This window comes from Dromiciops gliroides, chromosome 3 (genome assembly GCF_019393635.1).
Source record: "Dromiciops gliroides isolate mDroGli1 chromosome 3, mDroGli1.pri, whole genome shotgun sequence".
In the NCBI taxonomy this organism is placed as follows: Eukaryota; Metazoa; Chordata; class Mammalia; order Microbiotheria; family Microbiotheriidae; genus Dromiciops; species Dromiciops gliroides.
The window spans coordinates 409,409,442-409,434,077 of record NC_057863.1 but is presented as its reverse complement, the minus strand read 5'-3'; the positions used below and the strand labels follow the sequence as shown (position 1 = coordinate 409,434,077).

The 24,636-nt window shown below is 39.7% G+C and overlaps 1 protein-coding gene across 1 annotated transcript in view; it reads right to left on the bottom strand.

The window, feature by feature from the left end:
• The window catches only part of ANKRD44 (ankyrin repeat domain 44), a 359,716-nt gene that overhangs the window by 24,921 nt on the left and 310,159 nt on the right, over positions 1 to 24,636 (bottom strand). Inside the window, 2 exon segments of the mRNA XM_043993594.1 lie at positions 5,470 to 5,671; positions 12,429 to 12,500. Coding sequence (XP_043849529.1) covers positions 5,470 to 5,671; positions 12,429 to 12,500 — 274 coding nt within the window.

Below are 24,636 nucleotides of genomic sequence, written 5' to 3'. Positions count from 1 at the left end.
GCAAGTCACTTAACCCCAATTGCCTTAAACATCTGGGGCCATCTCCAGTTGTCCTGATATCTATCTATCTATATGTATATATGTATATACACACACACACACACACACACACACACACAGAGCCACTGGACCCAGAAGGCTCTGGAAGAAAGAGTGAGGTTGGTGAGCTTGCACAGTCCCCCTTCACTTAAATCCAATTCACTGCAAGTCGTGACATCACCCTTATGTTGTGGTCCTCTTCAAGAACAAAGGACAAACAACAATAACAAGCCAATGTACAGCCCTCCTTAGGCCACTTCCCTGTTTCTCCCTCCTCCCAAGCTAGGTGCCACAAGGCTGTCTACCTGGTGATGGATTGTTTATTTATTTTCAGTTAAAGGACTTAAGAAAAGTATCTGCTCAGGGGCAGCTAGGTGGTGCAGTGGATAGAGCACCAGCCCTGGAGTCAGGAGGACCTGAGTTCAAATCCGGCATCATACACTTAACACTTACTAGCTGTGTGACCCTGGGCAAGTCACTTAACCCCAATTGCCTCACTAAAAAAAAAGTATCTGCTCAGAGGGATGGCAACTTGCATTGGTGCAGGTAGGGTATAACCCATGATGATGAAATCACAGACCTTTTGAACTCTCAGTGTTGGTTGGTTGGTGGTTGTCCTTCATTCTCAAAGAGGATCAAAATGGCATCATTATGTTAGAGTCAATGTAGCATTAAGGCAGGTACTTCTGATGAAAGATTCAATAATATCTCAAAGACCCACAGAGTTTAATGTATGCCAGAGAGAAAACTGTCAGTACAGGCTCAGGTGATGGCTTTACAGTAAGAGAGAGATAGCATATTTTGACAGGCTCCCTACTCCTGTACTAATTTGATATTCTTTTTCCACTCATGATCATAATAGGTCTAAGAATGTTGTGTAAAAAGAGAGGGGAAATTTTTTTAACCTATATATATAGTTCTGTCTCTCTTATCCAATGTAGCAGCGAGCAAAATAGACTCCTGCTGTAGGGTCTCTATTCTCTGTACAAAGCTGAAAAGGACTGTTTGAGCTGAGTTCATAATAGCCCTCCAGAAAATCCCCATAGGTCCACTTACTGCTGTGGCGTAGCCAGACTGGAGTTGTCTTGTCCTTCCTACACACTACCCTTTCCTGATTGTCTTTAAGGAAAGACAATCCTCATTTCTCTTCAGCTGTGCTATATCAAATAGGACTTTATCTCATGGCACCCGAGCAGGCCATTCCCTCCCTGTCTGTAACTGTTCTACATTGTTAAAAACCTGTGACCTCTAGTCCCTTACCTGTACCGGAACCCTGGGTTCTGAGAACGCCTATCAAAGCCTCCCACTTCTCATCATGGGGCTCCAGAGTTGGCAACGTAAAATTGCCACGCTAAGGGAATTTTAAGAGGCGCTGAGAGAGCAGTTTGAAGCAGGCCCCAGGCTGCAGTTCTGATTCAGTCAGTGGAGACATTTGGTAGGGAACAGAATGAAGTGACAGGCCTGGTCCTGCTAATGATGTAGGACCTAAGAAAGCCCCAGTGTATTGAATCCACATGGCCACTAGAGGTCTCTGCTGGATCACTGCCTAAACAAGCGTGGAAAAATTGTTCTGGATGTTTACCTGTTCAAAATGGTTGTTTTCTATGTTTAAAATAGCCCCTTCGTATGGCTAATTGTTTTGACATACTTGATGACTAAGCACAATTGCCTGATTTAGGGATAAGCAACAAGAAATAGAAGAAGACAAACAAATCTTAACTTTAAAATACGAAGGAGGCTTAGGAAATGTATGGGGACAGGGGAGGAGAGGGACTAACAGTAACAATGACTGACATTTATATTGCATGTTAAAATTTGCAAAGTACTTTTTATATATTTCATCTTCCTTGATGCTCATGACAACCCTGTGGTTGTAATCCTCACTTTACATATGAAGAAAACTAAGGCTCGGTGGAGTTAAGCAATTTACCCAGAGCCACACAGCTAATGTCAGAGGTAAGATCTGAACATCTTTCTGACTCAAAACCAGGTTACTCTAATGGCACTAGGGACCAATGAGCTCACATTTCAACCCTCCCTCCCCACGATGAGAATTTATCCAGTAATATGGGAGATTAGAGAAGGGCCAGTGTTTTTCCATCCCAACATTTCAGACAGCCTTCATGTTTCATCTGGAGAGCTCTGTAATAAAACACTAAAAGAATTCCTTAAGGCCTCACTAGTTAGGCAAAAGGAGGAAAACAGAATTTTTTAAGTTGCAAGAGTCATAAAAGCCTTTGAGCAACTTCCTTCACTTGAATGTTCCCACAATACACTTCCCTGACACCAGAAGTAAATACGGTGTTTTGGAAAGAATGCGTCAAAGGGAATGGAGAGGCTGGGGTTGTTGTGCCATCTCTGCCCTACATTGGCATCAAAGTAGAAAATATGCTGGATTTGGGCCAGAAGCTGTGAGTTCAAGTCCTGACTATACCATTTGTCATCTGTATGACTGAGCAAGTCACTTAGCACCCTTGGGCTTGTTTCCTTATCTGTAAAATAACAAGGATGAGATAGTACCTATCATTAGATTTCCTTCCAGCTCTTATAATCTATAATCTTTGACGTGATATCACGGCTCTTAATTGTCTGAATCAAGCAAGCATACCCACTGCTAAGATCAAAGGCAGATATATCAGACTCTATCAGCCCAGGAAACCTGCATTTATGAACTACTTAAGTTAAAGGAACTTGAATTTCATTTTCTTTTATCCTGACTCATGTTTCTAAGATTCTAATTAGAAACTATATTAAAAAACTAAACCTCCAAAAAATAACATCACAAGATCAGTTATTTAGAGCTGAATGTGGAAAACTGAGACCCAGAAAAAGTGAAAAGTTATTAACAATTTAGCATAGTAGTTGTGTAGTTTTACAGACTTTTGTTTTAAAAAATAAGAATAAGAGTTACTTTAGACAGTTAAATTGCCATGGCGATACACTGATTGATCTAATGACTATAGTCTCTTGCAAAATTAAATTTTAATATATTTCATATATTCCTGTTTAAAAAATAGAACTTGAATGAGGTTTTTTTTTTTTTATTTTGAGGGGAGGGAAAGGATTTTTATTGTTACTCTTGGGGAAACAGAGAATAAAAAGTTTCTTAATAACGAATAATTATAATGACCAAATTTGGCATTGTAATGATTGGAATAACGCCACCTGCTGGAGACTTACTGTAGAAGAGTTCCACCCATGAAGCGAAGGTCTTTGAGGGCAAGACCAGGAGTCTTTTCTTTGGCGTCAGGAAGTGACGCGGGCTAGTGGGAGGAGGAAGGAAGAGACTGGCGCTTGCTCTGGGGCTTTTTCCTGAGGATGCTGGTGGAGAGGGGAGCTAGAAATGCGCTCTCCCTTTAATAGATAGAGGAATCTAGGCCTTTCTTTCTCTCTTTACCAAATTCTTATTCTCCTTAATAAATGCTTAAAAGTCTAACTCTTGCTAAAGCTTATAATTGATTGGCGACCACTCATTAGATATTTTAGACAGACTAGCTAGAATTTTAGCCCTTAACACAGCATGGAGAAGAGTTGAAAAATATTCCTTCCTCGTCTTAGGTGAGGAAGATGGATTATAGATGGGAAATATTGCAAATACTGTCAGACACAGTTGATGAGTTGGGAAGTTTTTTTAAAAAAACCTAAGAAGGAAGGATATTTTTACAATTGAATATGGTGGAATAAAAAAGGTGAAAATAAAAATAAGAAGTCTTTTAAAGTCTTTTTTAAAAATCTTTTTTTTGGGGGGGGGGTAGGGCAATGAGGGTTAAGTGACTTGCCCAGGGTCACACAGCTAGTAAGTGTGAAGTGTCTGAGGCCGGATTTGAACTCAGGTCCTCCTGACTCCAGGGCCGGTGCTCTATCCACTGCGCCATCTAGCCGCCCCTTAAAGTCTTTTTATAGAAGTGTAGGTTTCCCTCAGAGCTTGCAGTTTTAAGATGCCTTAGAGATCAACCTCTTACTTAATGAAGGAATGCTTTATATATGGTCCATGAGAAGCGACTGTAAGGAGTCCAATGAGCTGAGTTTTAGTGTCTTGTGCTTGGCACATAACAGGTGGTTAATAAATGTTGATTGAATTATTGAACTGAATTGTTCAGAATCAGATCCAGAGTCATCATTACCTTCCCAACCTTCTCGGGGATGCAGTTATTAGCAAAGTAGATCAAGAATTTATCAGTTACTCTGTTTTTAATAGAGTTAGGTTTCCAGAAGATACCCAGGTCATGGAAATTCCTCGCCTCTGCCATCTTTGCTTCTGGTAATTATATCAGGAAGATATGATCTGTTTCCTCCACCTGTCTAGGGTGGGCTGCAACATCTCGAGTCAATATTATTTCTGTTTCTTTTCCCTTTTTTCCTCACTCAAATGCTATGGAATATGCCCCCCTCTGTGGCACAACAATTCTAAATAGATGATGCTCTTCATAGATGATACTATGCCATTGCCCCTTCTATCATTCTGTTTCTTTTGAACATAGCCATCAATATAGTTCAGTTGTCAATCCCATCTTATATACTCTTGCACACTTACAAACTCAGCTAGGCACCTAGGTGGTATAGTAGATAAGAGTGCTGGGCCTAGAGTCAAGAAAACCTGAGTTCAAATCCAACCTCAGATACTTGCTAACTATGTGACCTTGGGCAAGTCCCTTATCCTGTTTGCCTAAGTTTCCTCAACTGTAAAATGGGAATAATAATAGCACCTACCTCTCAGAATTGTGAGGATCAAATAAGATAATTGTAAACTGCTTAGCACAGTACCTGGCACATTTGTTCTGTTATTCTGTTGTGTCCAGCTCTTTATGACTCTGTATGGGGTTTTCTTGGCAAAGATGCTAGAGTGGTTTGCCATTTCTTTCTCCAGTAGCTTAAGGTAAACAGAGGTTAAGTGACTTGCCCAGGGTCACACCACTAGTGAGTATCTGAGGCTTGATTTGACTCCAGTCCTAGTGCTCAATCCACTGAGCCCCCTTCCTACTTCAACATTATTATTTTTTTTGCTGGTACCTCCCTACATTATCTACTTAGCATTTGGTATACAGACATTCTAGGGCCATAATACTGCTCCTGGGGTATTATAGTGGGTAAAGTGCTATATGTGGAGTAAGATATACCTGAATTCAAATCCAGTCTCAGATACCACAGTCTTCCTCAGTTTCCCTATCATGAAAATGGAAGAACTAGCACCTACTTCCCAGAGTTATTGTGAGGATAAAAATGAAATAATTTTTGTAAACATAAAGCACTCAATGAATTCTAGCAGACATTATTCTTATCCCATACTGTGAATTGCTAGGCACTTCCCTTACTGTTCTTTTTATGACTGGTACCTGAAAGTGAAAAAAAAAATGACCAGAAATACACTAATTAAACAACCTCATCCATCCTGTTCCCTTCTATACTCTCCCAAGAAAAAGTAGCACCTACCAGAGGCATGAAGTGGAGTTCTTTTGGTCACGTTGTCTTTCACAAAGATGGACGCTCCTTGATTGATAAGTGCTTCCACACATTCTGCATGTCCTTTAAAGGCAGCTAGGTCCAGAGCTGTTCGGCCTTTTTCATCCCTGATATCCAGGTCTACAAGGGATTGCAGAAGTACTTCCAAGGCTTGATGATGGCCATTGTAGGCCTAGCAAGATGGAACCAAAGACATTTAAGAAATAAACAAACCTTAATACAGCATAATATAAGAACATTGTAGGGCACGTAGGTGGCACAGTGGGTAGAGTGCTGGAGCTGGAGTCAGGAAGACTCATCTTTCTGAGTTCAAATCTGGGCTCAGATACTTACTAGCTGTGTGACCATGGGCAAGTCACTTAACGCTATTTGTTTCCTCATTTGTAAAATGATCTGGAGAAGGAAATGACAAACTACTCTAATAATTCTGCCAAGAAAATCCCAAATGGAATCACGAAGTATCAGACATAACTGAAGCAACTGAACAAGAACGTTGTAAGAACACTTTGTAAGAATCTACCAGAGTATGGGCAGCTAGGTGGTGCGTTAGATAGAGCACTGGCCCTGGATTTAGGAGGACCTGAGTTCAAATCCAACCTCAGACACTTGACACTTACTAGTTGTGTGACCCTGGGCAAGTCACTTAACGTCAATTTTCTCACACAAAAAAATGAATGTATAAATTAAAAAAATTTTTTTAAAGAATCTAACAGAGTATCATAACTACAGATGCTTGTTTAAGATTTAAACATTTATGGAAAGTGCTTTCTCCATGGTCATTCTGTGACAAAGATAGCATAAGTATTGTTTTCTTCATAAGGAAATGATGGCTTAGAAAGGTTAAGCCACCTCACATTTCATTAAAGTGACTCCCAAACTGTGGTCCTTACAACATACGATGCTGGTGTCTCAAAACAGCCTCCTTGGAAGGAGCTGTTAGTATTCCGCTGCAATGAACGTTTGGATAAAAAAAAAAGCATATTAAAGTTATGAGAACTCTAGTTCTCTTATATCAATAAATCATTTGCCCAAAGGATGATATTAGCTAAATAAATGTGGGAGCAAGTCTTTACACATCTCTCTGATTCACACTGGTAGGATTTTTTTTTAGATCTTTAGGTTTTATTTTTAAATCAGGATGTGAAGAAAAGCACCTGATCCTTCGATTTAACATACCTTATAAATCATGTAAACTCCACAAGGGCAGGACTTTTTAAAAAAAAAAAAATCTTTGTCTCCCTCATGCACAAAGAGGTGCTTAATGTTTGTTGACATTGAACAGAATTTGGGTCATATTGTAACCTTTTGAGGCCCTAAGGGGTCCCATAGCATTTTAAATGACCATTTTCAAGGAAAGAGCATTGGATATTTAAATAAAAAGACCGTATGTTTGCAAATGCGATTAATATAGTTTACAAATATTACTGAGTTAAAATCCTTTCTCTAGCTATTTGCCTGTATGTAAGCCTACCTATAAGACCCTGAGCAAGTCAACTAACCTCTTGGGCTTCTATTTCCTCAGCTATAAAATGAGGAGGTTGGTCCAAATGACTCCTAAGTTGCCTTGTAGCTCTAAGTCTGTGATGCTGTGAATAATTCACATTATATAATGGTCTCAGAGTTTATGAATAGTCTTCTTCACAAAAACTCTGAAGGGGGTCGTTGTAGGTCAGGAAACTGGTGTAAATTACTAGCCCAAGATCATATAACTAAAGTGTTGATCAGGACTCAAGGCACTCTTTCTCTCATAGTTCGGAACCAGGAGCTCAAGGCCACTGGCATGAGTCTCCTCACTGATGGAGACTGATCACTTGATGATCTGTGTCTGTTTGAGTTTGGGAGAAGAGAGAGTGTCTGGCTTCTAGCTTCAAGAGAGAAAAGGCAGGCATAAAGCATATCGTTTCAGATTCTCTTCAGGTACAAGCCCCTGAAGGGAGAGAAAGACTTTGGGAAGAAGTGCACACGATCAAGGTGACTATGGTTCCCCTATGTGTTGGTGTCTTCCTAGAGACTTTCCCTTCAGGCATCTCTCCCTGAAAAGAATATGGAGTCATGTGTCTTCCTTCTTGAAGCTAGAAGTCAGAAGACAAAGATTTGGCCCTTGCTAAGGCACAGAGCATGGAGTAATCAATGTCCCCCGATGAGAAAAGTCTAATGCAAATGGATTTGAGCCCTGACCTATGTCATGGAGAGAGGGGGCCCATGAATAGGAGGGGAAAGGGAAAAAAGAAACAGAGTGAAGAAAATAAGGAGAAAGAAAAGGAAAGAATGGAGAGAAGAGAACCTTTCATAAAAAGTATGGCTTTTATATGGTTCTTTAAGGTTTGCAATCTATTTTCCACACTTATCTCATGTGATCTTCAATACAAGTACGTGAGTTACGTATTCATATTATCACCATTTTACAAATGAGGAAACTGAGGTGGAGAGGTTGAGTGACCTGTCAGAAGTCGCACATCAAGAAAGTGCTGAGACAGGACTTGAATCCACATCTTCCTGATGCTTCTATATACTACACCAACTTACCTCCAGAGGCTGGAACTTCTCTCTAAACTCTCTCACCAGATAAGTTGAAGCCCATTCGTAGACTGTAACAGGGGGTTGGCCAGCAGAGATCCAAACTTTCTGCATTATCCCTGACTGCCCTTTATATCTTTGGGACAACATCTTATTTGCTAAAAGGGCAAAAGGGCCCAGACTGATGAAATAAATGATAGTGTCAAAAGGAGCCCATAGGAATCAGGAGCTCTGTACTAACATTATTTACATTAAGCATTACCCCATTAAAAAATGTTCTGCCTCTGATTATAGGAGACGAATAAGCTCTGCTCACTCAGACAAGGCCTAGTCCTCCCAAAGAAGCACAATTTAGTCAACTGACAGCTTTTGAATATTGTTAGTGACATCTATTAATTATGTATCTTTATAATAACATCACCTAGGAAGAAAGCTAAGTTGAATATTTAACAGTCGAATAATGATTTAAAATGCCTTCATCACTATGGCTGGCAGCAAATGCAGATATTAGGACCATTCAACCTCTTTCTCAACATGAATAACATCCCCTGAGGGAACACATTCCCCAAACAGAACTCATGAGCTCTTACCCTCCCTAAACTCCACTCATTTCCAGGAAATATTCTTAGTAACCTAGTAACCCAGGTTTTCAAGCTTGATTCTTCCCTTTCTGTTCACTGTCCCCTATGCTTTTCCCCACCCCAGCCATGTCCATTCAATTACCAAATCTTGTTAATTCTACTACCATGACATCCCTTGCCTTCCCTCCCTATCCCATTCTCTTCACTCACACTGCTGCTGACCTGGTTTGGGCCCTAATCACTTCTCACTTGGACTAATGCTCCAGCCTCCAGGTTCTTCTTCTTGCCTCAAGTCTCTCTCCTCTCTAATTCATCTTGAGCACAGTGGCCAAAGAAATTTTCCACAGGTCTGATCCTGTCTGATCAATGACTCTTTATTTCTCTTGTAATATTAACTCCTCTGCTATATTAGCCTTTCACAATTTGGAAACTAACAGGGATTGGAGGAAGCTAGGTGGCTGAGTGGATAGAGCACCGGCCCTGGATTCAGGAGGACCTGAGTTCAAATCCGACCTCAGACACTTGACACTTACTAGCTGTGTGACCCTGGGCAAGTCACTTAACCCCAATTGCCTCACTTAAAAAAAAAAAAGAAGTAGATTCAAGGGATGCAGGGTACAAAGGAAGTTAGCATCACACATTATAGTTAGATTGATTTTGGTTGCTTTCAGGGGAGGGGGGCTGAGAGAAATTGTGTGACTTGTCCAGGGCCACACAGTTAATTAAAGGTGGAACCACAAGTATCCACGTCTCCTAACTTCCACTCTGATTTTATCCAGTCATCTTGTCTCAAGTTCATTAAGCATAAACTACTAAATGATTAAAAAAACTGAGAAGAAATAGTGAATTTTTTGAAGACTCTGGAATCACTTAACTTCGATGCAAAGCATATTAACTCCAACTTAAAGGTAAGAGAAAAGACATGACAATATAACTGCAATTTTTACAGCTCAGGCAAATACTGGACACCAAGTGACATCAAATGTGTGTTCAATTAAAAGGGTAATTAGAATGGTCACACATGGAAAGATGCTGCCTTACCCTAGGGAGGCTGAGACCTCAGGCACCTGAGTGAGGGCTATGGAAGCTATGGAGACATGTCAATGGAAAAAGCACTCCCTTACTCCTCCATCATGGTAGCTTCCTATTTTAACTAGTTGTTCTTGCTAACTGGACGGATTATTGTTTCTGGGCTGCTGTTGCTGTTGTTTAGTTCTTTCAGCCCTGTTTCACTCTTGATGACCCCATTTGGGGTTCTCTTTGCAAAGATACTGGAGTAGCTTATTATTTCCTTCTCCAGCTCAATTTATAGATGAAGTAACTGAGGGGCGGCTAGGTAGCACAGTGGATAAAGCACCGGCCCTGGATTTAGGAGTACCAGAGTTCAAATCCGGCCTCAGACACTTGACACTTACTAGCTGTGTGACCCTGGGCAAGTCACTTAACCTCCATTGCCCCGCAAAAAAAAAAAAAAAAGAAGTAACTGAGGCAAACAGGGTTAAGTGACTTGTCCAGGGTCACATAGCTGGTAAGTATCTGTGGCCAGATTTGAACTCACAAAGAGGAGTCTTCCTGACTTCAGGTGCTTCATTGTGCTACCTACCTGCCTGCCCTTTCTATGTTGCTAAAGGACTTCAATTGATTTTAATGCCCTGGGAGATAAAGCCCTAATCATCTCACACTAGTTCTGCATTGGCATTCTAGATAGCAAACCTTCCAAATTGAGTCCTACGATGACCATTAATGATTTACTTAGAATGATAACTCTATCTGCCTCCCAAAGCCACCCCTAATAGAATAAAAGGGATGGCTACCCTAGGAACTCTATATTGGGAGGAAAATGACACTAATAGCTGGTGCCAAAAAAGAACTTAGGTATTTATACATCCAATCAACTCCACGAATGCCCTTTCTCCTCCCCCCAAAACATTTTGTTTATTCATTTGTTCATTCATTTAACTACAATATAGGCTTCACAAGGTCTAGGGACTATATCTTATTCACAATTTGAATTACCCAGTAATAACTAGCACAGTGTTCTGCACAATGAAGATATATAATATATGCTTGTCAAATAGATGACTACCCAATAATCATGCCCTCAATTCTAAGTGTTTATTTGCATGCAATTCAGATTACATATCTAGATATTTTAATATATGCCACCAAGCTTTGGGAAGTTTGGGTGTGTGTCTTAGTAATTTCTGTACTCCCTCAATCTTCTTAAACTTAGTACAGTACTCAACAAATGGCTGATGAATGAATGAATATTATTCCAAGGGCTGTGCATATGTATATAAACACAAAATCCTGCCCCTTTCCACTTTCCTACTCTTTGAGGTTTTTTTTCCTTTTTTCTTCCCTCCTTCTTCCACCCTAGAGATGACTACTATTATACATAGATGTGTGTGTATGTGTAAAACCATTCTTACATACTTCTATTTATCAGTTCTTTCTCTGGATACAGATATGTTCTCTGTAGTTAATTTGAGTATTTATAAGAGCCAAAATGACTTAGTCACTCAAGGTTGTTATTAAATTGCTTATAAAAGTCAAGCACATAGGGGCAGCTAGGTGGCGCAGTGGCTAGAGTACTGGTCCTGGAGTCAGGAGGACCTGAGTTCAAATCCAGCCTCAGACACTTAACACTAGCTGTGTGACCCTGAGCAAGTCACTTAACCCCAATTGCCTCACTAAAAAAAAAATAAAATAGATTTTTTTAAAAAATGGGGGCAGCTAGGTGGCGCAGTGGATAAAGCACCGGCCCTGGATTCAGGAGTACCTGAGTTCAAATCTGGCCTCAGACACTTGACACTTACTAGCTGTGTGACCCTGGGCAAGTCACTTAACTCCAACTGCCTTGCCAAACAACAAAAAACAAAACAAGAACTAGTATGAGTAGTGGGATTTGCAGCGTACCTTTGAAACTCTGCTTTCTAGTAGTAGAATGAGCAAAGCCACTCCAAACATACATATCTCATCTTACAAATAGGTAGTGGAACATGTTGTGCATGTTCTAAGTGTGGTAGCTGATTCCTCCCAGATAGTAAGGATTTGGGTACAAAATTTTAAGAGACTAAGCACAAAAAAGCCCCACCTAATTGTATTAGTCTTTGTATAAGACACTTTCTCTGAGGTCATACCTATTTTAAACCTTCAAAAATCTAGGAAATTGACTTGTCTTATCATTGGTAAAGTAACTCCAAAGGCAGAAAATTCCCTCTAAAAATGCAACTAGAGACCTTCTCAGTAACTTATAGTCTTTTTTTTTCTGGGGCAATGAGGGTTAAGTGACTTGTCCAGGGTCACACAGCTAGTAAGGGTCAAGTGTCTGAGGCTGGATTTGAACTCAGGTCCTCCTGAATCCAGGACTGGTGCTTTATCTACTGCGATATCTAGCTGCCCCCAGCAACTTACAGTCTTACAGAGTTGCCTAGAGTTACATAAATTACCCAGAGTCATGCAGTCAGAGGTAAGACTTGAAGCCAGATTCTGTTAGCTTTACAGCTGGCTCTCTTTCCACTATGCTTCAATATCTATCTAATCTTAAGTTACACACATACACACACACATATATGCACACAATACAGATATATGCATGTACATAAATATGCAACATGTATGGGATTCATTTTTATACTGAATATTTAACATTATTTCATTATTAGACATCACAAGCAACTTAGTTTTTCAAATGAATTAAATGAGATGCCATCTTAAAAGTTTTATTCCCTCTATTAAAACATAGTTTCAGTTTTACCAATTTTAAAAGCCTGAAAGAAATGTCTAGCTGTCGGTGACAGGCAAAACTGCTGACATTATTACACTTACAGCTAAGTGCAGTGGGCTCTTCGTGGCACTGGAGTCTGATTCCTCAAAACTGTTGTTGGTTCTTTCCAAAAGCTGCAGAGACAGAAAGAGAAGAGTGGCCCATGAATCTTCCCAGTCACATAAAATTCTATTTTCTGGATGCCAATATTGATATAGAGAAGAAAAAGAACTTAAAAAAAATAAGTAATGCTTGATCTTGCTTGAGGCAGTAGGAGAAATGTATTCAGTGAAATCGCCTCCAAAATGGAAACTTTAAAGACATTAGAATGGAAAGCAAACACAAGCTCCTTGAGAGCAAAGGTGGTTTCATTTTCTCCCCTTTATATCCCAGCATCTAGCACAGTGTATTTTTGTGTGTGTGTGTGTGTGAATAGTATTTTATTTTTTCCAACTACATGTAAAGATAGCTTTCAACATTCATTTTTCATAAGATTTTGAGTTCCAAATTTTCTCCCTCTCTCCCTCCCCAAGATGGCAAGCAATCTGATATAAGTTATCCATGTGCAATCACATTAAACAGATTTCCACATTAGTCATGTTGTGAAAGAAGAATCAGAACAAAAGGGAAAAACCACAAAGAAAAAAACCCCAAAACAAAAAAAAAAGTGAAAATAGTATGCTTCGATCTGCATTCAGACTCCATAGCTCTTTCTCTGGATGTGGAGAACATTTTTCATCACGAGTCTTTTAGAATTGCCTTGGATCATTGTATTGCTGAGAAGAGCTAAATCTATCACAGTTGATCATCACACAATGTTAAAACTGAATTTAAACTTATTTATCTTATCAAGGCCCAATAATTCCTATTCAAAAAAGTCCTTGGTCTTTAAACACACACACAAAGAACTAAAACAAACAAAAAAACCAAGGATGCTCACTTTAACACTAGAGTATAATGAATTTTGGACAAAAGACAATGATAGACTGTTGATTGTGATTTGCACCTTGAGCAGAACATTCAAACTGTTATGTAAAATTAGCAACTAAGGGGGCAGCTAGGTGGCACAGTGGATAAAGCACCGGCCCTGGATTCAGGAGTTCCTGAGTTCAAATCTGACCTCAGACACTTGACACTTACTAGCTGTGTGACCCTGGGCAAGTCACTTAACCCCCATTGCCCCGCAAAAAAAAAAAAAAAAATTAGCAACTAAGCGGGGCAGCTAGGTGGCGCAGTGGATAAAGCACTGGCCCTGGATTCAGGAGTATCTGAGTTCAAATTTGACCTTAGAAACTTGACACTTACTAGTTGTGTGACCCTGGGCAAGTCACTTAACCCTCAATGCCTGGCCAAAAAAAAAAATTAGCAACTAAAATGACAATTTCAAACTTGGGAAAAATACAACAGAAATAATTACAATGGCAGCACTGGGACATGGACAAGTCTAGGAACACTGTGGTTTTCTTTCCTTTTTGACTGAATGCAATCAAATGGAATCTGGAACTTCAGCAATCTCTGATTTCTAAGTATAATGAGAATACATTTAATTTTAGCTTGGATACAGATACATTTGGAAAAAAACTCTCATAAACACTTGAAATGAGCCTGGCCTGTGACAGAATTCAGGGACAGCTGTTCTTCTGCCTTGTTTTTTTGCAGCATTATCACCTGCAAGGCTTCCGGGAATTGACCTTGTTGTACAAACCCAAATCCTGTCCTAGCTTGAACTTTTTTAATCAAAGGAAAACAGGATCACTTTATCTGCTATCATAAACATGATGAACAAGGACAAGAAGACAATATACTGTTTATAGCAACATTCCAGGCACGTTTCCAGACGATTTATTTTTTAATAAACCCCTTTTACCCTACAAATAAATACTTTAATCGTTCTATGCCAGAGTCAAAGTTCCTTAGAAGCACTTAGTTTTTTTTTTCTTTTTCCCTGGGTTGGGGGTATAGTTGGTGTGTGTGTGTGTGTGTGTGTGTGTGTGTGTGTGTGTGTGTGTGTGTGTGTAAAAGAGAGACAGACAGACAGACAGAGACAGAGGCAGAGAGAACCTTACAATAAAACACAGTATAATGTATAATAGTTCTTAGAATAGAGTTCTGAAAGAATACAGTCTCTTTGAAGTGTTTGCATTGGAAATTCTCTGGCCTCCCTATAGTTATCAAATGAGGCTGGCAAAAGGGTTCATCCACCCTGGGGTCAGGGCAGGATGGAAGAAATAATAGATCCTTCTCTGCTGAGTCAAAGGTACCCTGGCTTCTCTACCTCTGCTCCTAAGCTAGGGGTCACCGCATTTCACCACCATGGAGTCTCAATACTTTGGTTTTAAGAGAAAAACAAAATACCATTTTCTCTTCATTCAACTTCTTCCAAATGATAAAATTCCCAGATGAGGGTTTAAAGAACTAGATACTATCTCTCCTAGATAAAGGCCAATTGCAAAATCAAACTGTTTTGTAAGAGGCAGCTATAGATAGTGCAATGGATCGAGTGTTGGACTTGGAGTCAGGAAGGCCTAAGTTCATATCTGGCCTCAGATCACTAGCTGTATGATCCTCGGCCAATTGCTTAACCCTTGTTTACCTCAATTTCTTCATCTGTAAAATTCAGTCAATAATCACACCTACCTCTCAGGGTTATTGTGAGGGGAAAGTGAGATAATTATGAAGTGCTTTGAAAATCTTATATAAATTATATATCTATACATATATATGTGTATATATATATATATATATATATATATATATATATATATATCTGTGACATGAAAATATCCCTTCTCTTCCACCATTTTCTTTCCCTTTGAATTGGTCTCAATTACTTCTGTTTGTTTAAAAGTCACAAATCATAAAGATAATTTGAGGGTATCTTCTTTGCTGCTTCCCACAGGCATCAAAATTGCCAGTTACAATTCTAAAAAACGCCATCCTGAAATTGAATCCATTTTATTTCATTTTGGAAGGTTATATGGAAAATATTAACTGGCTACTACAATACAAATGTGAAGCCAGGTCTCAGGGTAATTAGCAGTTATGCAACCCAAACAGCTGAAAGATTTCTCACTTCACCCTGATATTTTTGTTTGTTTTTTGTGGGGCAATGACTGTTAAGTGACTTCCTCAAGGTCACATAGCTAGTAAGTGTCAAGTGTCTGAGGTTGTATTTGAACTCAGGTCCTCCTGAATCCAGGGCTGGTGCTTTATCCACTGCGCCACCTAGCTGCCCCCCTCGCCCTGATATTTTCAATGTAACCAGCAAACAGTGGGATTGTAGACAGGTAGAAAATGAAGTTTCCCCAGTAGTTGGGTCTTGCTTTGCCTTTCCTAATCTTTGAGATGCTCATCCAAGGTCTAGAGTTAGGAAGCAATTAACGTTGATATTAACTAAGATATAGATGTAACAATTCTTCCTTACTTTGCCAGTTTCTGTTGTGTGTGAGAATCTCTATCATAAATAAGGAGAGAGGATTTTCAAGTGATTTATTTGAGGGTGGGATCTATCGTTATAATTTCTTCAGGGGAATAAGGACCATCATGTGGGGTACTGCTGCCTCTGTTTTTTTCTCCTTCTGCATCACTATCACACAAACCTGAGAGGACTTTGGGTTGGTTTTTGGGGGGGAGGGGTTGGGGAGTGCTGTGGATAGAGAGAGTCCCTGTGGATCCTAATTGATTTTAGCAACATACTATTTGCCTTAAAGACAACTGCTTCTTGTAGCTGCCATTTTCCCAGAAGCCTCTGTCAATGCCTTCTTATTCCATACGGTTCTTTTTTCTCTTAACCACCCTTGCTTAGCGTTTTTCTGCCAAACACTGTCTGGCCATGGTATTCTGGGAAATGTAGTCTTTTCCTGCCATTGTCATATTCACTACATTCACCTCTCAAAGAATTTGTTGTCCCTATAATCTAAACTGGGTATGCATGTACAGGTTTTAGGTACATATTACACAACATTAATTAAATTGCACTTAATATAGTTGCTTGAATTTAACCCATACACACAAGTGGATCACATACTAGAATATATTATATAGCATTATATATTATGACTGTATACAGTACAATTTATAATAATACATCTCTGATCTGAGCACCAGGCTGTCTCAAAAATAGTACAAAGTGGATAGAGCACTGGCCCTGGATTCAGGAAGACCTGAGTTCAAATCCAACCTCAGACACTTGACACTAGCTGTGTGACCCTGGGCAAGTCACTTAACCCCAATTGCCTCACCAAAAAAAAAAATAGTACAAAGCCCTGGACTAACAGGCACAGCTGAGCTACATGAGAAATCTTCTTGCCCAGGGACATTCTATGTAAGCTTGAATATTGGTTAGATAGTACAGGTACTTCCAAGGCAATGTCCTTGTCACTTCTGTACCCTCAGTCTTTGTACTTGTCATTATCCTCACATCTCTGTCCATCACACCCTTGTTCATCTGCAGAACCCAGTCAGGTTGGTACAACTTCTATAGATGTCATATGGCTCAGAAAGCCTCAGATACTTCTATTCACCAATACATTACTGTTGTATTCCCGCCTACCCTAGAACCTTCTAATCGGACATTGGTTTAGGAACCTTCCACTGCCTGCCCTAAAAGATAGCTTCCACCTACATCCGTCATTCCCTTGGAAACTTCTTTTTTCCCCTTTTCCTTCTTTATTTTTTTGGAGGGGGAGGGGTTGTTCTCTGTCATGTATCTTCAGTCTACAACATCACAGGAAATTCATTTTCCTAATAGCACCATTCCTACCAGACCTATAACAACAAATCACATGTCTATAGTGATATCAGATTTGCAAAGTACTTTCCTCACAACAAATCCCTAAGACAGGTACTTCAGGTACCGTTTCACCACCATCTTAGAGATAAGAAAACTGAGATGAGGCAGAGAGAGAATAAGTGATTTGCCAAAGCTCAAAAAGCTGAGACTTGAAATCAGCTGTGATGAAATAATGGGATTTAGCAGATACTCAAAGACCCACCTGGAGATTAATCAAGACTGATTGAATCAAGTGAGAGTAATTGACTGCTGATTAAGCCTATTTCAAGTTAATTGGATTGTAATCACACCTGGCTATCCCTTAAGAAGGTATTGTTCTCAGAAACTAGACTGTGAACTCAACTTGAGAACACCTTCAAAGACAATGGATTTGGATGACGCCAACCTTGAAGCAGTGTGTAAGGACCACCTCTGTTCCAGATCTATAAAAAAGTTTCCACAAACAGCTCGAGGGAGAGTTCCTGATTAAAGCAGGCTTGTGGAGGAGGACTTCAGGAAGAACCCAACCAAGCTGGAACTCTAGGCTAGGTAGGACTTCTTTTTCATAACCTTCTGAACTCTTTGTAAATATCTGTATGTTCTAATAAATGTTTAATGCCCGAAGACTGGTACTGAAGCCTTTTAATTTTTGGCGACCACAATTAAGATTTTAAACATCACACAGACCTTCTGAACTCCAAGGGTCTTTCCATCACCCCACACTGCAACCAACTCATGAATAGATAGTACAAATGCATACATTATTCTCAGGTGCAAATTGTAGGTGTTAATATAATACTTGCAAATCTAAATCATATGTTCAATACTGTCTCAGTTACACAATAAAACCTAAATTTTTTAGAAAGTTGACCATCATCTAAGTCAACAATTTAATAGAATGGTTACTGTAACAAAATCTTTATCTGACTTATTTTTATTCTTCTTTCTCTCTGAAATTCTGGCTCCTTGCTCACAACATATCACATATGGAGTGTCTACTACTTCCTGTTATTATGTTAGGTACAGTCAACTTGTGATTTTCATTCTTTTCCCTCTACTCTCAACTCATCTCTTTATGTTCAGCTAGACTTTTTTTGAGTGGGGAAGCAGAAAGTTGTCATCCTTGGGCATCATAGAGAGCTATAACTTAATGAGAGGGTTCTTGACACCTTTTGAAATGAGTAGATGACTACATTCAAAGTTAAAAGAACTGATGGAAAACTGTCAGAATTGAAGAAGTAACAACAGACTTAGACAATTCAGGCAAAGGGAATCTTAATGGCTTGCCTTTAAAGGCAATGCAAGAAAAAAAGCTGCAAAAGCATCACAAGATCATAGGAATAAGACTGAAAGGAACCGCAGAAGCCATTTAGTCTGGACCTTTTATTTTACAGAGGTGGAAACTGAGGCTCAGAGAAATTTTGTGATTTGTCTAAGGTATCCTACTTGGTAAGTATCAATGGCAGGATTTGAACTCAGGTCTTTCTGACTCAAGAGGCAGTCTTCTTCACACTATATTGTTCTTCAGAATATTTTTGTAAAGGAAATAAAATCAAGTATAAACATGAATCCTTATTGACTACAGGTTTACCAAAACAACCATCATTGTCATCAAATTTTTGTGAGGGGAAAACCAAATCACAGATATCCAAGAAGGACTATTTGAAATTGTGTCAAGAAAAGAAATTCAGGGGTTATGGTATAACAAAAGCTGAATATGAACCAATTTAAAAGCATGTAGTTAAAAAAAAAAAACCAAACATGACTCTGAACAGGTCACATGGGGTGGTCTTTATCCTAGTTTAACCTGCTTAAACTTTTACTAAAGCACTGGGCTCTGCCAGTTAAGAATGAGATGAACTTGAACAAGAGAGACAGAGACAGAGACAGAGAAAGACAGAGACAGAGAGAAGATAATTAGAGCACTGAAAAGTAGAATTTATAAAGAAAGGTAAAAAAGAAGTCAGATTATTTATTTTGGAGAAGTGAAGGTTTGAGAGGAGACTTAAGAGGCTTCAAGTCTACAAGAAGCTGGAAGCAGACCCGAGAACCTTTGGAAAGTTGGCAGCCCTATTTGGAATTCTCTTTCACATTCCACATTGCAGTGTTTAAGAATGAAATACCATTCAGGCATGCACCCTCAACCTCGTGAGCCAACTCATCAGCCAGTGCTACAGGGCATGAGGGCCCTACACCTTTTTAGAGGTCTGATAGGTTCTGACTCAAACTTACCTCTAGTTCTTTTTTTTTTTTTTTTTAGTGAGGCAATTGGGGTTAAGTGACTTGCCCGGGGTCACACAGCTAGTAAGTGTTAAGTGTCTGAGGCCGGATTTGAACTCAGGTACTCCTGACTCTAGGGCTGGTGCTATCTCTGAGCCTCAGTTTCCTAATTTGTAAAACAGTGATCATAATACATTCAAGTGCCTACTTCACAGGGTTGTTATGGGTCAGATTAAGGAACTCATATATGAGAGGTATTTGGCAAACCTCTCACATTCAACTATTGTAAACTATAGCCCCAGCTCCAACTTCTCCCTTGAGCCTCCGATTTATATAGAACATTTCCACCTGGATTTGTCACCAAAACCCTCAAACTTCATATGTCTAAAAATGAGTTTATGACCTTTCCCCTTAAATCTTAAACTAGTTTTTCCTTTTGACTTCATTATTTTTGTCTATGGCACTAGAATTCAAACATTCTCTCAGCTTTGAAATTTTGGTTTTATCTTTGACTCTTTTCTGTCCCTCACCTTTTTGATCTAATTGGTGACTATCCACGATGCCTCAGCAATATAATACTTGCATCAGTACCCTCCTCTCTATTCTCTCTGCCACAGTCCTGATATAGGTTCTTATTACCATCTGGCCTCCTAAATAGATTTTTCCATATCTGCCCTGAGAAGTAATTTTTTTTTTTGTGAGGCAATTGAGGTTAAGTGACTTGCCCAGGGTCACAGAGCTAGTAAGTGTCAAGTGTCTGAGGATGGATTTGAACTCAGTTCCTCCTGAATCCAGCTTGCTCCAGCTGCCCCAGAAGTAATAGTTTTTTGAGCATAGGAGTGACTTGCCCATATGTGTGCATAAGATAGTGGTGTTAGGTATGGATTGAGGCAGGGGAGCAGGAGAGATGGAAAAAACCTGTTTTGGAGGTAGGTATTGTAATACAAGTTGAACTGAGAACCTATACAAAGATGGTAGGCTTTTCAGACTTGCGGAAATCATTACCTCCTTTTCTTAAACCTGTCCCTTAAATCATACATGATTTCATAATTTTGTTTGGGGAACCAATATCATTCCAGTAATTCAAGTTCAAAGCCTGTGTTAGATTCAGCTCTTCAATTCCCCATCCCTCTCACAAGCAATCATTTGCCAAGTCTGGTCAATTCTATCTTGGAAATAGCTCTTTGTTCATCCCTAGCTTTCATTTCACACATCCAGGACCTTAGTTCTGACCCTCGTCATCGCTCACCTGGACTATTGCAATAGGCTCCCTAAGTTGTCTCTTTACTCTAGCCTTTCCTTTCTTTGATCCATTGTCCCAACAGTTGCCAAAAAAGCTTCTGAGTTTGACCAGGCCATTCCACTGATCAAGAAATTTCAAGTGTTTCCCATTGCCTCTAATCCTTCCTGGACTTTGCCACCATGCCTCAGTAGCTACCTTGCCATTGAGCTTCCCTTAGCTCCTGGGGCCTCCTCATTCTGGAACATCCCTGAGCCAGGCAGGCCCCCTTCCCACATTGTGGAGTTTCTCCTGGGGCATTGATTCTGGGGAAAGGTTCAGGCCAGCCAACCTTCATCCCCTTGCTGCTTATGCTTTTGACTCTCTAGACGTGGACACCATGCCTCCTTATCTTTTACTGCCCCCCACCAATCCCCACACCCTTTTCAGCTCTTCTTTCTGTGTTGTTTTCCCCCATCAGAATGTAAGTTCCTTGAGGATAGGGATTGTCTTTTTATTTATATTTGTATGCCTAGTGCTTAGCACAATGCCACTAAACACCTAATAAATGTTTGTTGCCTAGCTTTGTCTCTAAGATAAAACACTAACTTCTCAGTTTGTTATTTGAAATTTTTCACAACCCGGCCTCTGCTTTTCTTCTCAAACATATTTCATCTGACTATACTTTTCAGCCAAACTTTTTTTTTTTCTGTTTCCCAGAGCTGGCATTTCTTCTCCTGTCTCAATGCCTTTGCATAGGCTGTCCCACAGCCTTCGGATGTAGTCATTCCTCACCTGCCCTCAGAATCCTTAGCTTCCTTCAAGGCTTAATTCAGAAGTCACTTACACAGCAAGATCATCCAAGTTGTAAGTGATATTTCTCTTCTCAAATTATCTTGCACTTATTTGTTTTATTCCCTCATTACAATCTAAAATTCCTTGGGGGTAGGGACTGTTTTTTGTTCTGCCTTTGTATCCCCAGGGACTCATCTGATGCTTTTAACACGGTAGCTGCTTAATATTTACTAAATTCAACTCATCCTTAGTTTAATAAAGCAAAATATAAGTATGAAATAATTGTGAAGTATGACAATTATTCGACCTTGTTCAAATGAAATTCCTGAGCTAAAATCAACTCAGTATACTGAATGATTTTTCTCTAGTCCTCAACTATGGCACAATATAATCATCTCTAGAATTTTGGAATAGACATTGTGGTTAGTGGGATAGTGAGTTGGTTAGGAAGATATAAAAGGACCACCTTGCTGCCATCAGGGCCCCACTTGAGATTATGTAACATAATTTTGTAGTGGATCCAGTCATAGTGGTTTTATGCTTTTCTCCATCTGCATGAAAAGCTCCTCCGGAGCCCCAGACATCTTAGGCCTGTATGAATGAGCTGAACGTAAACTGCAGAGGGATAGGATTTTTAAAACCCTTGAGATTTAAAAATTTTAAATGAATGGGAGAAAAGGTAGTAGATGGTGGGAGTAATCCAAAATTGGGGTGATAAGGCATGATCAGAAGAAGTAGGATTGGGCAGCTAGGTAGTGCAGTGGATAAAGCACCGGCCTTGGATTCAGGAGGACCTGAGTTCAAATTCGGCCTCAGACACTTGACACTTAATAGCTGTGTGACCCTGGGCAAGTCACTTAACCCACTTTGCTTCGTGCAAAAAAGAAGAAGAAGAGGAGGAGGAGGAGGAGGAGGAGGAGGAAGAAGAAGAAGAAGAAGAAGAAGAAGAAGAAGAAGAAGAAGAAGAAGAAGAAGAAGAACTAGGATAAGGAGGCAAGAGACTTGAGTGTAAGGATAGTATCAAGTTAAACTGGTCCATCAAGGGATCAAGGTGAGGAAGGGAGCACAGGTAGTGCATGAGGTGATGACTTGGGAAAAAACTGAGGGATGGTGGGATTGGAGGTCATTGGGGAGGATGAAGAACAGGGTTAGGCTGGTCGTAAAGCAGATGGAAGCACATAGTGATAAAATATTATGATAAAATAAAAATTTCAGAGTACATGAATGTGGAAATGTGTAAGGAAGGGGATACAATGACAAGAATGAAACAATCTCTGACCTCGAGCAGTTTTCATTCTATCAAGGGAGAGAATATGCATATAAATAAGAATATGCAAAATAAATTCACAGTAAGTTTTTTTAAGGGGAGACCACTAGCAGCCAAGAGAAATATAAAAAATCTTTATGTAGAAAGTGTCTCCAACAGAATTTTGAAGAAAACAAGGGATTCTAGAAGGCAGAAAAGAATGCATTTCAAGGACAGGGGACAGCCACTACAAAGATGTGGTGATGGGGGCTAAAATACTTTGTTATTAAGGAACAGCAAGAAAGTCAGTTTGGCTGTATCATAAATTGTGAGAAGGGGAGTGATTAACATGTAATAATTAGAAGGCCCGACACAAATTGAGGGGCAAAGTAACACAATGGCACTGACACTGGTGATAGCAACTTCACACAGTCCTGGGAAAGGAGTAAAGCAGTGGCACACTGCTTCTAAGGGACATTGGGCCACTCACTCTTTCTTAATTATGTGTTTGAAGGACTGTACTAAAAAATGAAAGAGATAGGTCACAGTCCTCAGGACCAGAATGAAAACAAATGCATTATGTCTCTGCTAAGATGACACCATTAATGCTGTGCTTGCCCAATTTTAAGACATTCACGTGGGAAATGATCCATTCTTTCAGCAGAATGCCCTGGACTTGACAAGCCTGCTGGGGTATGACAGCATTGGAGACATGATTGGCCAATGTCATCAGATTTCACAGATGTCATGAAACGGTGTCAGAAGTGCTCTGCAGGGGTGTGACACATGAGGTTAATGATTAACATGCAAGAGAAATGAAAATGCTGGCTGCCAACTTTAGTTCAGAGAATATCGAGATAGAAACAGTCAAGATTCTCCTCACTGTTGTGCCATTACGTCCTGGTTGCTAATAGTCATCAGGGCAGAAAACCAAGCAACAACAGACCCACACTGTTCCACTCCATCTTGAACCAAAGACACAAGTAGTGAGAGCACAATTTACAGATAATGCTCTATGCATTCCCTGCCTTCCTCAGGGTTACCAGGCCAAAATGCAGTCATGAAGGCTATAGGATGCTTTTAAGAATAGTCTTAGAAAATGTACTGCAAAGTTCCAACAAAGGACATACAAGATCTTCATGGGCTGATTCTGTATACAACATTTTCCTGTAAGTGAAAAACATTTAAGTCTGGTATATGCCATCAAAAAAATAATTTTGATGTCCGTACTTCTCACTTCATAAGGACAAATCAACCTTATGCTCTTAAAGAGAAATGCTTTCAATGTCAAACATTATAAGGAGGAAGAGCAGGCTGATATAAGATAAGGGTGCTGACACATTGTTTTCTGGGTTGAATGGTGAGTTCCCCACGACTGCATGTGTTTAAGCCAAGGCAAGATGACAATTTTCCATGGGTGCTGCTGCAGAGAAGATGTTTACTTGGTGGGAGGTTGAATGAGATGATTTCTAAAATATCTTCCAACACTTTTTATGATTCTGTCAAAGACACTTATTAAGGAGGAAGCAATGTAATATCGTGGAAAGAACACATGATTTAGAGTCAGAGATCCTGGGTTTGAACACTAGCTCTATCTCACTTCCCGTATGACTTGAAACATTTGACCTCAATAAGCCTTGGTTTCCTTATATGCAAAATGAGGGGGCTGGACTAGATCACTTAAAGTCTTTTCTAGCTTATACATCTATGATGTTAAATATAACACAGGCAAGCCAAGCATCATTTCAATAGGGATACTTAACACCTATGAAGAAGAAACCTATTGAGATAACAAGCCTGTGGAATATTGGACCATAACCTTCACTGTTTAAGAAGAAAATAATTTAAATAAGTAAATTATTACTTTAAGTAACAAAACATTAAGAGGCAGTGTGATATGGTGCTTGGAGTTGTGCCAAGTCCCATCTTTGACACATACAAGTTGTGTGTCTCTGGGCAAATCAGGTGACTTCTCAGCACCCCTGGGGCAACTCTCTAAGACTATACATTGCAAAACAA